General features: G+C 37.5%; 1 protein-coding gene across 5 annotated transcripts in view; it reads left to right on the plus strand.

Moving 5' to 3' along the window:
- The window catches only part of myo3a (myosin IIIA), a 114409-nt gene that overhangs the window by 34604 nt on the left and 65435 nt on the right, over nt 1–14370 (plus strand). For all 5 annotated transcript variants that reach the window (XM_079601218.1, XM_079601221.1, XM_079601219.1 and 2 more), the window contains 2 exons: nt 10400–10504; nt 10609–10708. In XM_079601218.1, coding sequence (XP_079457344.1) covers nt 10400–10504; nt 10609–10708 — 205 coding nt within the window. The remainder of the gene's footprint in view (nt 1–10399; nt 10505–10608; nt 10709–14370) is intronic.

Consider the following 14370-nt stretch of genomic DNA (forward strand, 5'->3'; position numbering starts at 1 on the left):
GCCCTTAGTTTTCCTCAGATCCTTGCCTAGGGCCCTTTTTTAACAATCTGAAACGCAAGTATCAAACGCGAAAGTAACTTTGTGGGCGGATCTCAGAAAAACCTAGTCTAAAGTCAGTGGTGCGTTATTCAGATGGGCGCATGCTTGGCAATAATGTAGCGTGTGCACAACGCGCATACACTTTGCTTCTCTCATCTACACAGACGCAGCAGTTCCCATTTTTTCAAACCATACATAATTACATACAAAATTCTGAAGACTGCGAAATCACCTTTACCATCACGTAAGTTGCGTGTGCCTGGCAAATCCGCCGTTATAATAGCAATCCGCCATGGAACAAGCGCGTCTGCTCTTAAAGGGAATGTGAGAGGACGCTCTGATTGGCTTATTGCACGTTACGCCCAAACCACACATATGAATTATGAAGCTACTTCAGACCAACCCATTTTAGATTTGCGTCGGGTGCAAGAGTGCAACAGCGCAAGAGAACCGCCCACAAAGTTACTTGCGTTTCCCGTTTGATACTTGTGTTTCAGATCGTTTAAATAGGGCCCTTTATGTTTTACTACCAAATTATATGTAATATGTAATATCTAATTAATTTAAGTTGTGGAATGTTTTCCTTGACATCTCACAATTTCGGGGCACGTGAGTCCCCGAACATAATGCATGATTATCATTACAGATGATAAGTCCCACATACTGTAGTTATGTAACCTTCTGAGCCAGTTTTTGGAATAAAAATGTGGATATGCCTGTACATACCGTATAGTATAAAGTTGTTTTACTAATATCAGGAATCACAAAGTCTTCCACATGAGTATGTAAAAAAAAAAGCATGTTAAATCTGGTATTAACATTAAAGTGAATTACAATTCCCCCCCCCCCCCAGTTTTAAATAAATAACATTATTTTAAATGCTAAAACAATAAATTTACTGTTTAAAATCATGGAAAATGTTTAGAAAGCTCTAGTATTACTTGGTTTGACATTTAGAAATTCTTACTGTTTGAGGCCAAAAGTGCTTAGATATTTCTGAATAGCCGTATCAAAATTCTATTTTTGATGAAAATGTAAAAGCATGGCACGTTTCACTTTCCCTGAAGAAACCACATTCTGTTTTATCAATATGGACGTAACACAGTTACCACAAATTACAAAAGCAGATTTTTTTTCTTTTGCAAGGCTTTAAGAAAGTTCCTCCATCTGTATTAGAGGGAATGATATTTTTTTATATATTTTTTCCATGTTTCCCTAAAGAGCTTTGCATTTCTGTATGCAAACTCCTGCATGCAAAATCCACAGTCAGCAATCCAAATGTGGAAGTTAATCCCCTGGCTGGAATCACAGTCGAGGACTGAAGCGTTCAGCAGCAGCAGAGATGTTAAATTGCCATGGTTACAGTCGTCCCCTCTGAACTGTAATTTTCTGTATTTCAGTATGATCTGGGAAGAAGGCTCCTCCACATTGAGTGACCCCTGATTACAGAGAGGACTTGCACAAATTGCGTCCTCCACTTTGCTGGCTGCTCATCAGGCCTGGTGCTTGTTCTGCCTTTCCTTTGTGTTGTGGCTTCTAATTATGGATATAGAGGGGGCTGCTTTCATCTGTACTCATTGGTTTCTCATCGTATAAGGGGCCGACTCCGCTCCGTCATATTAAAACTTCAAAGATATCAGAAGTGATCTCTATTCAGTTTTGTTCAAGATGGCTTGTAGGTTCCAGTTGGTGGCTAATGGCTGGGAAAGGACTAATAACAGTGGTTCTGGTTCATTGTTGTAGTCTCACATGAAACAGTATGTCTCTGTGCCACTGTTATTGAAGGAGTTCATTTATTTCTTGCGCATGGCTTTTTTTTGTAGATATGCAGTTTGTAAAAGCTTTCTTGATGAAGTGAATTTATTGACTGGATTCGTAGAAACTGGTGAATATCAATATAAAATGGTGCTTGCATCATTGCTTAAAAAAGTTATTTGCAAAGTTATTTTACCTGCAATATGATTCTATAGATTTATAATATGCAGTATGGCGAACATGAAATGGCAATGAGCAACATTTATAGGAAAAGTTGTCAGTTATATTTTTTATTAATAGTTTTATTCCGCAATGGCACACTGAATTGATCAAAAGTGACAATAAAAACTTTATCATTATTACAAAACATGATTTTTAATAAATGCTGTTTGTTTCAACTTTCTATTTGTAAATTTTTTTTAGAAAAAAGTGTAATGGTTTCCACAAAAATATTAGGCTAAGCAGCGCAACTGTTTTCAACATTGATAATAATAAGAAATGTTTCTCGAGCAGCAAATCAGAATATTAGGATGATTTCTGAAGGGTCATGTGACACTGAATGCTTCTTTCAAAAGCATTACAAATCATTACTGACCTTAAACTTGAGAGTTTACTTTTGGATATGAGGTGAATTATTCATATGTGTGTTTCGCCCTCTCTGGTATTTTCAGTGAAAGCAACCCACTTTTATGTGGGTTTATTTATGAAGTGGTTATTATTTCACTGGTACTTTAAATCCAGCTCAATGATGCTATATATTATATGAGTATAGCTAGCTATATATAAATATTAGTATGCCTCATTCAGACAAACTCACATTTCCTTTACCCTCTGACACGATGCTTGGGTGTTGTAGGTGGTCGCCAGGGTGTTGTAATGCAATGTTCTGAGAATGTTTATTGAAATGCTACTACAGGTCATTTTTATTACAACATTAACACATTGTGCTTAAACCAACAGTTCAAACGGTGCAATGCTGTTTAATTTCACTCAATCCCTTAATATAGTTAAAGTGGTGGCTGTGGTTTTTGGCCTTGATTCTTGTATAAAATGGCTGGTTCTTTGGCACACCCTTTGAAACGAAGCCCTTTTCGAACTATGTCTTATGTGTTTAGCTTGTGCCCGTCATTAATTCACAATGAGGTTTAAAATGCCTTTGTTTGTTAGGGCTTTTTCATTAAACGCTGAGAGAAAGAAGACACCTAGCTCATTATTTGAGTGTAAATGATAAGGGCGTTCAGACAAAAGTGGTGTTTTTTCTTGAAAGGTTGAGGGCCACACACACACTAGCTCAAAGAAAGCTACTGATTTGATCATTTGCTGCACTTAACGAAAATTTAAGTTAAAATCAAATATTCACGGTCAGAAGCTCCAGGTGTGTTACTAGCAAGTAACTAATAAACTGTTTTGAGAACTTGAGAGTGCATACCTGGAAATCAAAGGTTTAGCTTGGTTTTTTAAAGCCCATGTTAAGATTTTGAAAGGCATTAGCCATGCTGGCAGTGGGAGGATGGCAGAATTAGTCTGGAGTCTTTTCATCCGTAGCCTATGTGAGGAATTATGTTGATGACTCGTCAGTGGATGACATTAATAGCATGTTCACCACAGCCTGAGGTAATCCAGAGTGATATGGTCTAAAAATAAAATAATATCTGGAAGAAATTAAAACAAAATGGACTGTTGATTTTGTTATGTCATTCCAAACCCATATGGCTTTCTTTCTTCTGTGGAGCACAAAAAGAGATGAATGTTCATGCTCATCTTTTCCAAACAATTAAAATGAATTGGAGCTCAAAAAATAACCATAAAAAATTAAACTCATGCACTAAATTCCCAGTCTTATGAACCATAGCTTTATGTAAAGAATGGACTAACATTGAGCAGCAAGAAGGTCCCCGGACAACACTGCGCTGTAGCGTATGTACCGTAAAAAAAATATGGATGTAGTGTCCATGACGTCACCTGTAGGTTTCTGAAGAGTATTTTTGAGGTGGAGCCGGCCGCCGCCATCTTGGCAGCGCATCATTCTCGGATAAACTAAAATGGGCAAAGAGGCGGGATTAGCTGAGGTGACGTGACGGCTAACAAACAACAAACAAACGGCTAGTAGTGACGGCAGCGGCAATCCACCTGTCACTCAAGTGACCACACCCTTAATTATGCAGAACTTTAAAGCTTAATATAATTTAAACGGATGAGTTATAAAAAATGTCATCCCCCCTCACAGTTGTCATGAAGGACAAAATTTGCTACTTAGATAAAAAACACTTTTTGTACCAGGCTGTAAACATATTTTTTTCTGCTGTAAAGTTGGGCATATTAACATGGGGGGTATATCGGATTGACTCTCTTTTGCGGCCTGTCTCTAGCAGTTGAATTGCAGTTTTAGTCACTTCCGCGTGGATTCAAGAGAGAGATCGGAAGGTTGCCGTTTGGTATATACAGATGCAGGAGTCAATGAGTGTGCGAATTCTCTGTGACGTTTAGTGAAACACATTGGGTCACGTTATTTAAAGGTGGTGCAAAACACTGAGGAGGGCAACCCGCACCATACATGACTAAAACACTTTTTATTGAAATCTATTCAAATCTTCATCTCCTGTGAGTATACACCATTCAGATGACTCTTCACAAAAACACAACTTATTTCTTTAAGTACCCTTTATGCTTTTTCAAATATTACCTTTCATGTAGTGTGTAGTATAGCTGTTTATGGATGTAAAAGGTCTGCAAATTTTTAAAGATCAACGTATACAACAAATAATGTTATTGTCTCCTTTAAGAAAGAATCAATTTTGAACTGCCGTTAGCAATTCCAGTCTCTCTTCCTGTTACAAACCTATGTAACAATGTAACTAATTTCTATAATGCCAGCCTATGGTCTTCATTGGCTGCCCGCGAACAACGTCTATTTTGACTCCCCCTTAAACACTGTAGTTGTAGCTGAAGCCTAGAAGAGTTTGGTTTGTGTCGAGATGATGCTATTTTCAGCAATACGAATCCACTTTACGTACATGTCCAAAGGATGAGGACTCGTGCTGGAATTGATACGGGGAGAAAAACGGATGCCATTGTTACTGTTTGTATCACTTTAAATACAAGCGCTGAGAAAGTTTCAGCTGAAATTCTGATATGGAAATTGCCGTTCTTTACCGTCATGCGCTGTAAGCGGTAGACCAATCACAACAGACTGAGCCGTCTGACCAATCAGAGCAGAGTTGGCTCACGGAAAGGAGGGGTTTAGACTTAGGGCCCTATCATACACCTGGCGCAGTGCCAGACGCAATGTGTTTTTTGCTAGACTGAAAAACTGAAACCTGGTCCAATGGCACAATATTTTTTTTGTTGTTTAAAGAGCTCGTTAGTAATATGCGCCTATAGGCTAGACACTAGCATGCATTTCAGACGTGAACCATGGCAGAGTCGACGAAGAAAGCGCGGTCGGAAGAGTAAAGGAAAAGAAAATGAGTCCCACTCGGGCTTTCACTCGTTGACAAGAGCTAAAAAGCAGCAAAGGATGCAACAGCGATGTGACATTACCTGGTCAGTGGACATCTTCGGAGTCTATCTGTGCCTGTTCGATGTCCGACGCTTCCATCCTACTGAACAGGTACCGGTATACTTTTTGCGAGGGGATCAGGACGTGAGTGCAGAAGACATCTCTGCTTGAGTGGTATTTACGACAGTAACGTTAAATACAAGTAATTCACATCGACTCTAGAGGTCGCTGTTTGACAAAAACGGAAATCCTAAAGGCATATTGTGCCTTTAAGCTCTCTCTGATGCGCGCTGTCTCTGCTACACACGTGCGCGCACACACACACACGGGGTAAACTTTTATTATAGGCCTCAAACATACCGGTAACTACCACCACCGACAATCATGCCCACAAATATTGAATACAGACTGTCCATTACAGAGAAAGCATGGTCAACTGTCACCTAATGCATTGCATGCGTTGCATTACTCGCGTAATCGCGTATTGCGTTGCATATTTGTAATATTATCAATATAACAATATTTCGTACATCAGCCTGCGCTCTGTGTATATTATGGGTACGATGAAAGGAGAGAAGCTAAATGAGCCCGAGCCCAATCTGGGTACGCCGGGAACGCCGACCATTTTTCCCGTCGATAAACTAGACCATGTGCTTTGATCGTTTTCTCTATAGAAAATATCAGTAAGAAAATTCTAATCAAAAACTGACTGAGATTTGCGGTATAACTTTCACAACTTTACTGAATAAACCTGAACCTAAACCTGAAACCTGGACGTTAATGTTGCAGCACTTGAAGGAAGTGTTTAGTAAAACATTCAAGTTGCTCTCTGTCAGACAAATGTCTCACTCTCTCTGTCTGTCTGTGTCAGAGTGAAATTTAATGATGGCAGATGATCTCTGGCTGAGGTGGCCATGACGTAAGGAGGTCAGCTTTGCTCTTTAGTGTTCATGGCACTGTACTAGTTCAACGGTAAGAACTGAGACTCAGAAGAACTTTGGTTGATTTATCGCAGGGATTTCAGTGCTGACATTGTTTCTTCTACATCTAAAGTTGTGAATATTTTTAATGATTGTTTTACGTGTAATATATTATTTATTATCTGGACAAAATAGTACAAAGAAGACTAGGAGCGTGTATTAAAAATCTAAGTAAATGTCAGTTTTCTATATTGACTTTAAAGATCCTTGTATTGAACAATCTGATTACCAATTACCTTCAGTCACTGTATCAGCAACTCAAATGAAGCACATGTTTGGCAGCTCCTCTGTGCTCGACACTGAAGCGTTTACTGTAGCTATAAATGAAACGGGCCGCTCCCTGCAGTTAGCTCAATTAACTTTGGTAAATGGTAGTGAAACATGAAGGTGTGCTACAATGCCAAAGTCCCCCGTGGCACAGTAATAATGAGATTTCAAAATGGGCCCTAAAGCTGTGCGAATTTTTCACTTCACACCCACTAACATACCTTGTTGTTCAAGTGTCCACATCTCACCTTTACTGCTCAAGCCAATGACAAATGACCCTTTCAGCCCACCACTTATCAAGCTTGGACGTCCAGAACAAGTTAAACTGAATGCTGAAAACTATGCTGCCCTTTTTGAGAGTGGTTATGGAAGAATAAAGACAGGAAACAGATAAACAACATTTAGTAGTTTAAAAATTTATTGTAACCATGGTTTCCGCCTTTTCACATCACTTCCTGTGAAGTTGTCCGAAGTTGTCCGTGTGAACCATGGGCGCACAGCGTGACACATATCCTAAACTTTTACTTTATTATTTTTTTTTTCTTTACTCTTGAAGATCCTTGCACACCGAGTCCAACAGTTTCATATGCGTTTTTTCGTATTCGTCATTCGGTGGATCTGAATTGTCAAAACACCTCTCAAAATGCTCACTACAGATACAAGAAATGAAGAAAATCGAATCCGATCTGAATTTATTCATGACGGATGAAAGTTTCGGAGACAGTATGTAAATGTGATTGACACAACGTGAGGTATTTATTTTTTGTAGCTCCGAGAATTTCGGACTTAGTGTGCAAGAACCTTTAGCCACTAATACAGAGATCACGCACACACAAACAAACGGCTTCCTGAAGACAAAGAAGCTGATGACGTTCTATCTAGACACACATAAGTACTCTGCTGGTGCGCCTGTGATGCCACATGACTGCGGTAGCCAATCAAAATAGGTGTGTAACCTATTCAGACAACGCCTCACAAGTAGTGTTCCCATAGTGACAACTCCATAATGCCATAATTCATACTTCATAATTCCACTTTGAAACGAAACTCGTTTTTGTCTTCCACTGCACTGCTTTTCAGTTGTTTTTCTTGTGCTAGACAGACTGTTTGACCGCTGCGCTCACATCTCATGTCTTTTGCATCATCTTCTTGCGTACTACACTGCGTTCTAAAACACGGAGCAAAAGTTAAAAGTTATATATATTTTTTAAACTTGCTCTTTTTATTCCACTGCGTTGCGTTTCGTGTTTTATCTCTTTCCCTGCCAGCATTTTATTGCTAGCCACCACCAGCATTTTTGATCATTTTCACAAATATTTCATGAATTTTATGAATATCTGAACCTGCAATATATCAAAATAAAAAACAGAAACTGCTTTAAGCAACAACAAAAAAGTTTTAGTCTAACCTTTTTTTATCAACACTTGATAAAAAATATGGGTAAGTTTCGTAAAAAAGCAACATTTTGAGCAAAAGGCTGAGAAAATGTCAAAGACTGCATCTAGATCGGATTCAGAACAATAATCAAAACATAGATGGAGTAGATCGAGTCCATCAATACCCCCCAAAACTTCACAGTCCTAAAGCTCATCCTGGGTCGACTTTTCATTCAGTAACATTAGGCAGTTTAGATTTAAATGCCGTTTAATATCGATGATCGATCGCGTTATTTTATATATGCATATCATTTCATATGCTATCACTTGTTTCTGCTGCTTCGCCTGTGTTTTGATCAGGAGATTCAGTACTCTTTCAGAAGATGCGTAATAGCGCCCCCTACTGTATACAGTGAAAAGAGAGAGAGCTGGACATTTCCGTCAATGGCGGGAAAATAGTTCAAACACATTTTGTTTGAATGGCCACTAGGTATTACATTTTGGCAAGTAAATCCCCGCAGATCTGTACTATAGACATGAATGATGCCTCAAATTGCGCTGCTCATTGGAGTTTTATTTAAAAAAAAAAAAAAGGGATTCAATGCAGTTTTCCCCTTTGCAGACAATAAAACAGAACATTAAAATCAAGGAGATTTGGCTCTGTTGACTTCAGTCCTAGAAACTACCAATAGCACCCTATACATAGGAATGTGTAAAACCGCTCAAAACACCAGCAATACCCTGCCAACAAAACTTACTTTTTAGAAAATTTAGAAATGCAGCTATTTTTGTATTTCCGTTCGTTGCCACTAGTGGCACAGCAATGACACAATTTAGCTTTACATAATTGTCCGTTCTGCAGATGTTTGAGCTTTATGCATAATCAGGGAAATCAAGCCCCTCCACCCACTCATCTGAACTCCTTGGGATGCGTCTTGGAAATAGAAGTAAATGTATTTGAAAATGTAAATGCCCTCTCGGGACATAAAGTGATGTGAGTCACTGATGTTCTCTTTGAAGTGTTCAGTGTTCTGCTAAAAGGCCGGATCAAGCAGAATATTTTCAAAGGATTTGTAATTGGTTGCATTAGTAACGTTAGGGCCAATTTGCTGTTTTTCTTTATTGGTTAGACGTGTTTTTTTCTTGAACTACAAGGTGCACATCACTGCCTCTGTATTTTTATTTCTTCCATCAAAATAAAAGGGAATAGATTTTTGGATATTGTGAATAAGAGTCTGTCAGAGCATTCATACAAGCATTTTGTCCCATTACAATAGCAGCGGGCCGAAGACAGCCGTGTTTGCCTTTGGTCGATTTAAATGGCTCTAAATAAGAGGGTATTGTTGTTGCCTTGGCAACATGCTAGACAATTTTATGTAATTTCAAGAGGGCTTGCCTGAGAAAAAAGAACAATTTTCACCTCCGTGTCCTCTGACTGAAGGCAAACAGTTAGCATTGATCATAGCCACAGCATCAACCCAGTTAGTTTTACAGGATGTTGTTGCTACAAAAATAACTTAGTAAAGCAATGGAAATTGGCATTTTAAACATGCTTCCCTGGACTATTTCAGACCTCTCTGAACATTATAACAACAGCTGCAACCTTATTATATTTCCTACTGTTAACTTCAATATTTCTATGAGGAAACTGCTACCCTATTATTTGACCCGCTTGGTCTGATTGATTAAAAAAATGCAGTACTTTAGTGTTAAATCATGATTAATCAGAAAATCATTTTAATGTAATGTTTGATTTATATAAGTGACTGTAGGCCTTATAGACAAGTGTTCTTTAGGTTTGTTTCACCTTTTTAAGATATGTTTATTTATTTATTTACAGAAACAGGTTGCTCGTTTGCATACAAAATGTGTTTTATTTATTTATTTACTAAACAATAACAATTGATTTGTGTATTCATTTGTTTGCAGCTGTGTAAAATGACAAAAGCATAACAAAATTACTAAAATAAAAAGTAAAATAAAATAAAAATTTTTTTTACAGAGAATATGAATATAGCCCATCCAATGTGAATATTTATTTATTATCAGGCAGGACCCGATATATATGAATGCATGTTATATACAGTATGTTATACATTACCTTATATAACAGGTTGCTTTTATGTTTGGATAGATTTTTTTTTTTAATTCAATTAATTAATTTTATTTTATAGCTGCATGTGTAAAATGACCAAAGCACATACATAAATTACTAAATCTTAAACTAAGATAAAACATAAAAATAAAAGTTCATTCAAAATATTAAGTACTAAAATAATACTGTACTACAATAATACTAAAACCATGGGTGTATATTGGATATGTGTTGTCATCCAATCTGAATTAAGAATCTGTATTTATTTATTTATTTTATTTTATTTATTTAACCAGAAACAGGTTGTACAGCCATATGTACTCCCATATATAACATGTTTGCATATAAATGTGTTCTTTAAATGAATGAATCATGCATTTGTTTGCAGCTGTGTAATGGAGGGTCTGTCACAGATCTGGCTAAAGGTTTGCTGAAAAGAGGAGACCGCGTGGAGGAACCCATCATAGCCTACATCCTACATGAAGCTATCATGGTAAAACTCAAAAACCAACCTGGATTCCTCTGTATTTTAAAATGCACCTTTTCAGTGAGCCGTTTCACTGCTTGGCTCTGTAACCTGTGCTCGTGTCTCTGAAGGGTCTCCAGCATTTACACATCAATAAGACCATCCATCGAGACGTCAAGGGCAACAACATCCTGCTCACCACAGAAGGAGGAGTCAAGCTGGTTGACTTTGGTGAGGAAGTTGTTATTTTATTGAGAAGTGACTGCTGGCTGTGAAAGAGAAAGCCTGAATGATTGAGTGTGTGTGTGTGCAAGTGAGAGACCGATAGCTTGATCAACCTTGTTTTATACACGGGTCAAAGCCATTACTTGTGAGCGTTTCAATGCTCTAATTGAATAGCACTTATTTCTTCTCATCAAAAGCAGTGCATTTACATGTACGCTGTTGGTGGATGTCTAACACACTTGCATTAAAGCCCCTGACTGTCATCATGTCATTGGGACAGAGGATATTGTCTGCTGCTTTCAGTTACTAATGATTACTAATAATCTTACTTTTACAAATAGTTGGAATAGAATTTCAAAAATATTGATACGAAAATGTAAATATTTTTCTATTAGTCTGCATTAACAGTGCTTAATGTGAATCTATTTTTTGTCATATTTTTGTCTCTTGCTATGGTTATTACTATTTCAATCATTGGAATTTTAAGAGTGAATAACGCAATTATATGTGGATGTCGCTTTCTAAACTGCAGCGTGTAATTGGCCATCGGTCATCTTAGCAGCGTGAAAAACAAAACTGTTATTCAAATTCTGAACGAATTATAGGCTATAGCATAAGTGTGCAAGGCATGTTCCCTTTATAATTTCTAAAAAGCTGTCACTCATCTCAGTTTATCGCAATCTCACAAACTCCTGTGATAATAAATGAAGTTGTCTACACACTGCACAATTATGCATCTCTTACTTGCATTGCGTCTACACTTTGTTAATGAGAGGATAAGAGAGCATGCAGAACTCAGCCTTGAACAAAAACTCCAGCGATTCTGACTCAAATAAACACATGATTGGCCACTGTGTTCAAGAGATCAACAAACATGTCTGTGATTGGCTACATTTCCCACCGTTGCAAAAGCATGTTGTAAATAGAAACATTTGTCATTCTTCAGAGCGCAAACACAAATATACACTGGAGCGTTTGTCAATATGATATTATCAACTGAGGGTGCTGTTGCTTTCATTTGAGGGTGCTTAAAATACATAAAAATGAATCGGTTATTCTGTATTTTCTCAAAAATGAAACTTGTTCCAAATAAAACCAGCTCAGCAAAGATACAATAGTGAAACAGACCATTCCCGAAGGTTTCTTTTCATTACGTTGGGGAAACGTGTGGCCTTTTTTTTTCGAGGCTGTAAGTGAAGCATTTTTAAGAGACTGCCTGAATAGCCATATGCGAGAGCTTATAAACCTTTAGAAAGCCAGTAAATGCTTTTCCTCGGAATAAACAGCCAATCGTAGGCTTTTGTGATGTCGCACAGACTAGCGTTTGCTATGCTCCACATATTCCCTTCACCCCCTTCACTATTAATTTCCAGCCTAAAATCCACTTTAAATGTAATCTCTTCTTATGTTATTCTCTAGGCCGCATTTAGCCCCTGAGAGGAGATATTTAACACCCCCCCCCCCCTCCCAAAGCCCCCTCCTAAAGCCCCCTCCTACGCGTATCAGTCCCAGAGCAGAGGCACATAAAGCCCATAATTAGTCGACTGCATCCGAGGGATGCGGGAGATAACGGGACATCCTCCTCCTTTTAGGGAGGGGTTGGGGGATGGGCATATGGATAGAGAGAGGAGAGGTGGAGTGAGTGCTGTGGAGACAGAAAGAGTGTGATAGAGTGATGAGTCATGCAAGAATCTCCAAACTGCTGTAGCAAAGTTGCTGTCAGCAGGATGAGCTTTCTATTAGAGTTTCTCAAGGACAGGGACTGAACTCCTCAGTGACATCACAGAAATGTGACCAATAGAAGTCCATCGGCATATAGTGAGTTGCTGCCTCACAGTTTACCTACTCATTCTACACCCTAAAAGTATAAACTCTTTTTGTGAAGAAAAGATACATAACTAAGTGTTTAGCAGAATAGCATAGGCAAGCCTTGGGACATACTACTACTTACTATATACTTCATAATTGTGTCTTTAAAAGATCACTCTGTTGCTTAATTTTGTGCATCCTGTCACCATTTAAACCGCCTTGTCAATCAATTCGTTTAATTCTCTATTGGAGAGAAATGTTGCACATTGATCTGCCAGTTGTGGGTCTTTCATGTGGAGATCTTTCCATAATATTGCTTTTAAAAGTTGATGACCAAACATATCTTTATAAAAGTTATCTGTATAATGTGGACAATTAATTATTCTTTTTTTCATTAGGTTAGATATTGATTATTAATCACTCAAACCCCTTTATCTAAATGTTTTACTAAAAGGGATAGTTCACCCAAAAATGAAAAATTACGTTTAATGTACTCACCCTTTCTTTTTCAGTGGAAATGTAAAGATATCTGAAACCGTAGTTGATTTCATATTCATATATTGCAAGTCAATGGCTACCATCACTTTGAGAGTAAAAAACAACAACAACATATACATGCTAAACAAAAATGCATAAAAGTAGTGCTTACACAGCAATGCTTATACAATGAAAGCTTATGGGTCAAGGCATTGTTAAATATGAAAATGCACACTGTGTTTGCGGTTCTAAATCAGTGGCAAAACATTGCCAACCACAATCATATCACTGAACATCGGTGGCTTCCTGCAGCGCCCTTTAAGGGCATGTGGAGTTTGTCCAATGGCTTAAAGGTCATTATTTCTGACTTACTTTATGATGGTTGCCTCCAAAATTCAAGTAATTAGAAACCCACTTCTAAGTATTATATTTGTATTTTTCCTTTGTGTAAAGATTCCTTGCAGTTTCATCATAGACTAAACATCCTCTTTAAGCCATTTCTTTCAAAATATATGGTTTTCAAATCTGCATAATTTAACATGAAGCATTTACATAAGCAGTGCATGCAGAGGGGCTGATTAGTGTTAATGCAACCACATAAATGCGAAAGGGTAATGTGGCATTAGTGCATGACTCAAAGAGATGCTTTTGAAAGGTATGTAACACTTTAAAGGCCTAATGAAAAATCGTACATTTCTAGCTTTTAGTTGAGGCCATTTATGTTAGTGTAACTCTAAAGGTTGACAAAATAAACTTTCAACAGATATACTCATTTAAAATGTACAGCCTTTCTCAATGTCAAAAATATTGATGGCATATTCTCCCTCACAGTGTTTTATACAAATGATGGCACCATAAAAGTGACACAGTCCTTCATTAGTCACTGTTTTATGCTGTAGTAAATAAAGCATAAAATATGTTAGCAGACAGGGGAAAATATACATTTGCAAAATGAGATTAGTATGTTTCCTGTTAAAATGATTGTGCTACTTTTGAATGGCCATAAAGAATAATATATATATATTTGTTTTACTTCATAATGGTGTAGTTGGCAGGAAAAGCAGAAAAGAAAGTCATGAGTATCAAACCATGGAGTGGTTGATGTCATGATATAAACAAATCATTCACAATTTGTGTATCATTTATTTAAGCTTTAACCAAATCATGTACACTGCCTTCATTTCAGACTGGGCTTAAAGGACGCTGCACTCATATGGAGTAGAACAAACACACTTTGTGCTAAGCTAGCTAACAAGACTCAGAAACATAAACAACTGAATACCATCTTTCACTGTAAAAAATGATTTGTTAGTTTGACTCAAAAAAGTAAGTTACCTGGTTGCCTTAAAATTTTGAGTTCATTGAAACTAAAAATGTGAGTT

The sequence above is a fragment of the Phoxinus phoxinus genome (assembly GCF_949152265.1).
Source record: "Phoxinus phoxinus genome assembly, chromosome: 24".
NCBI classification, from domain to species: domain Eukaryota; kingdom Metazoa; phylum Chordata; class Actinopteri; order Cypriniformes; family Leuciscidae; genus Phoxinus; species Phoxinus phoxinus.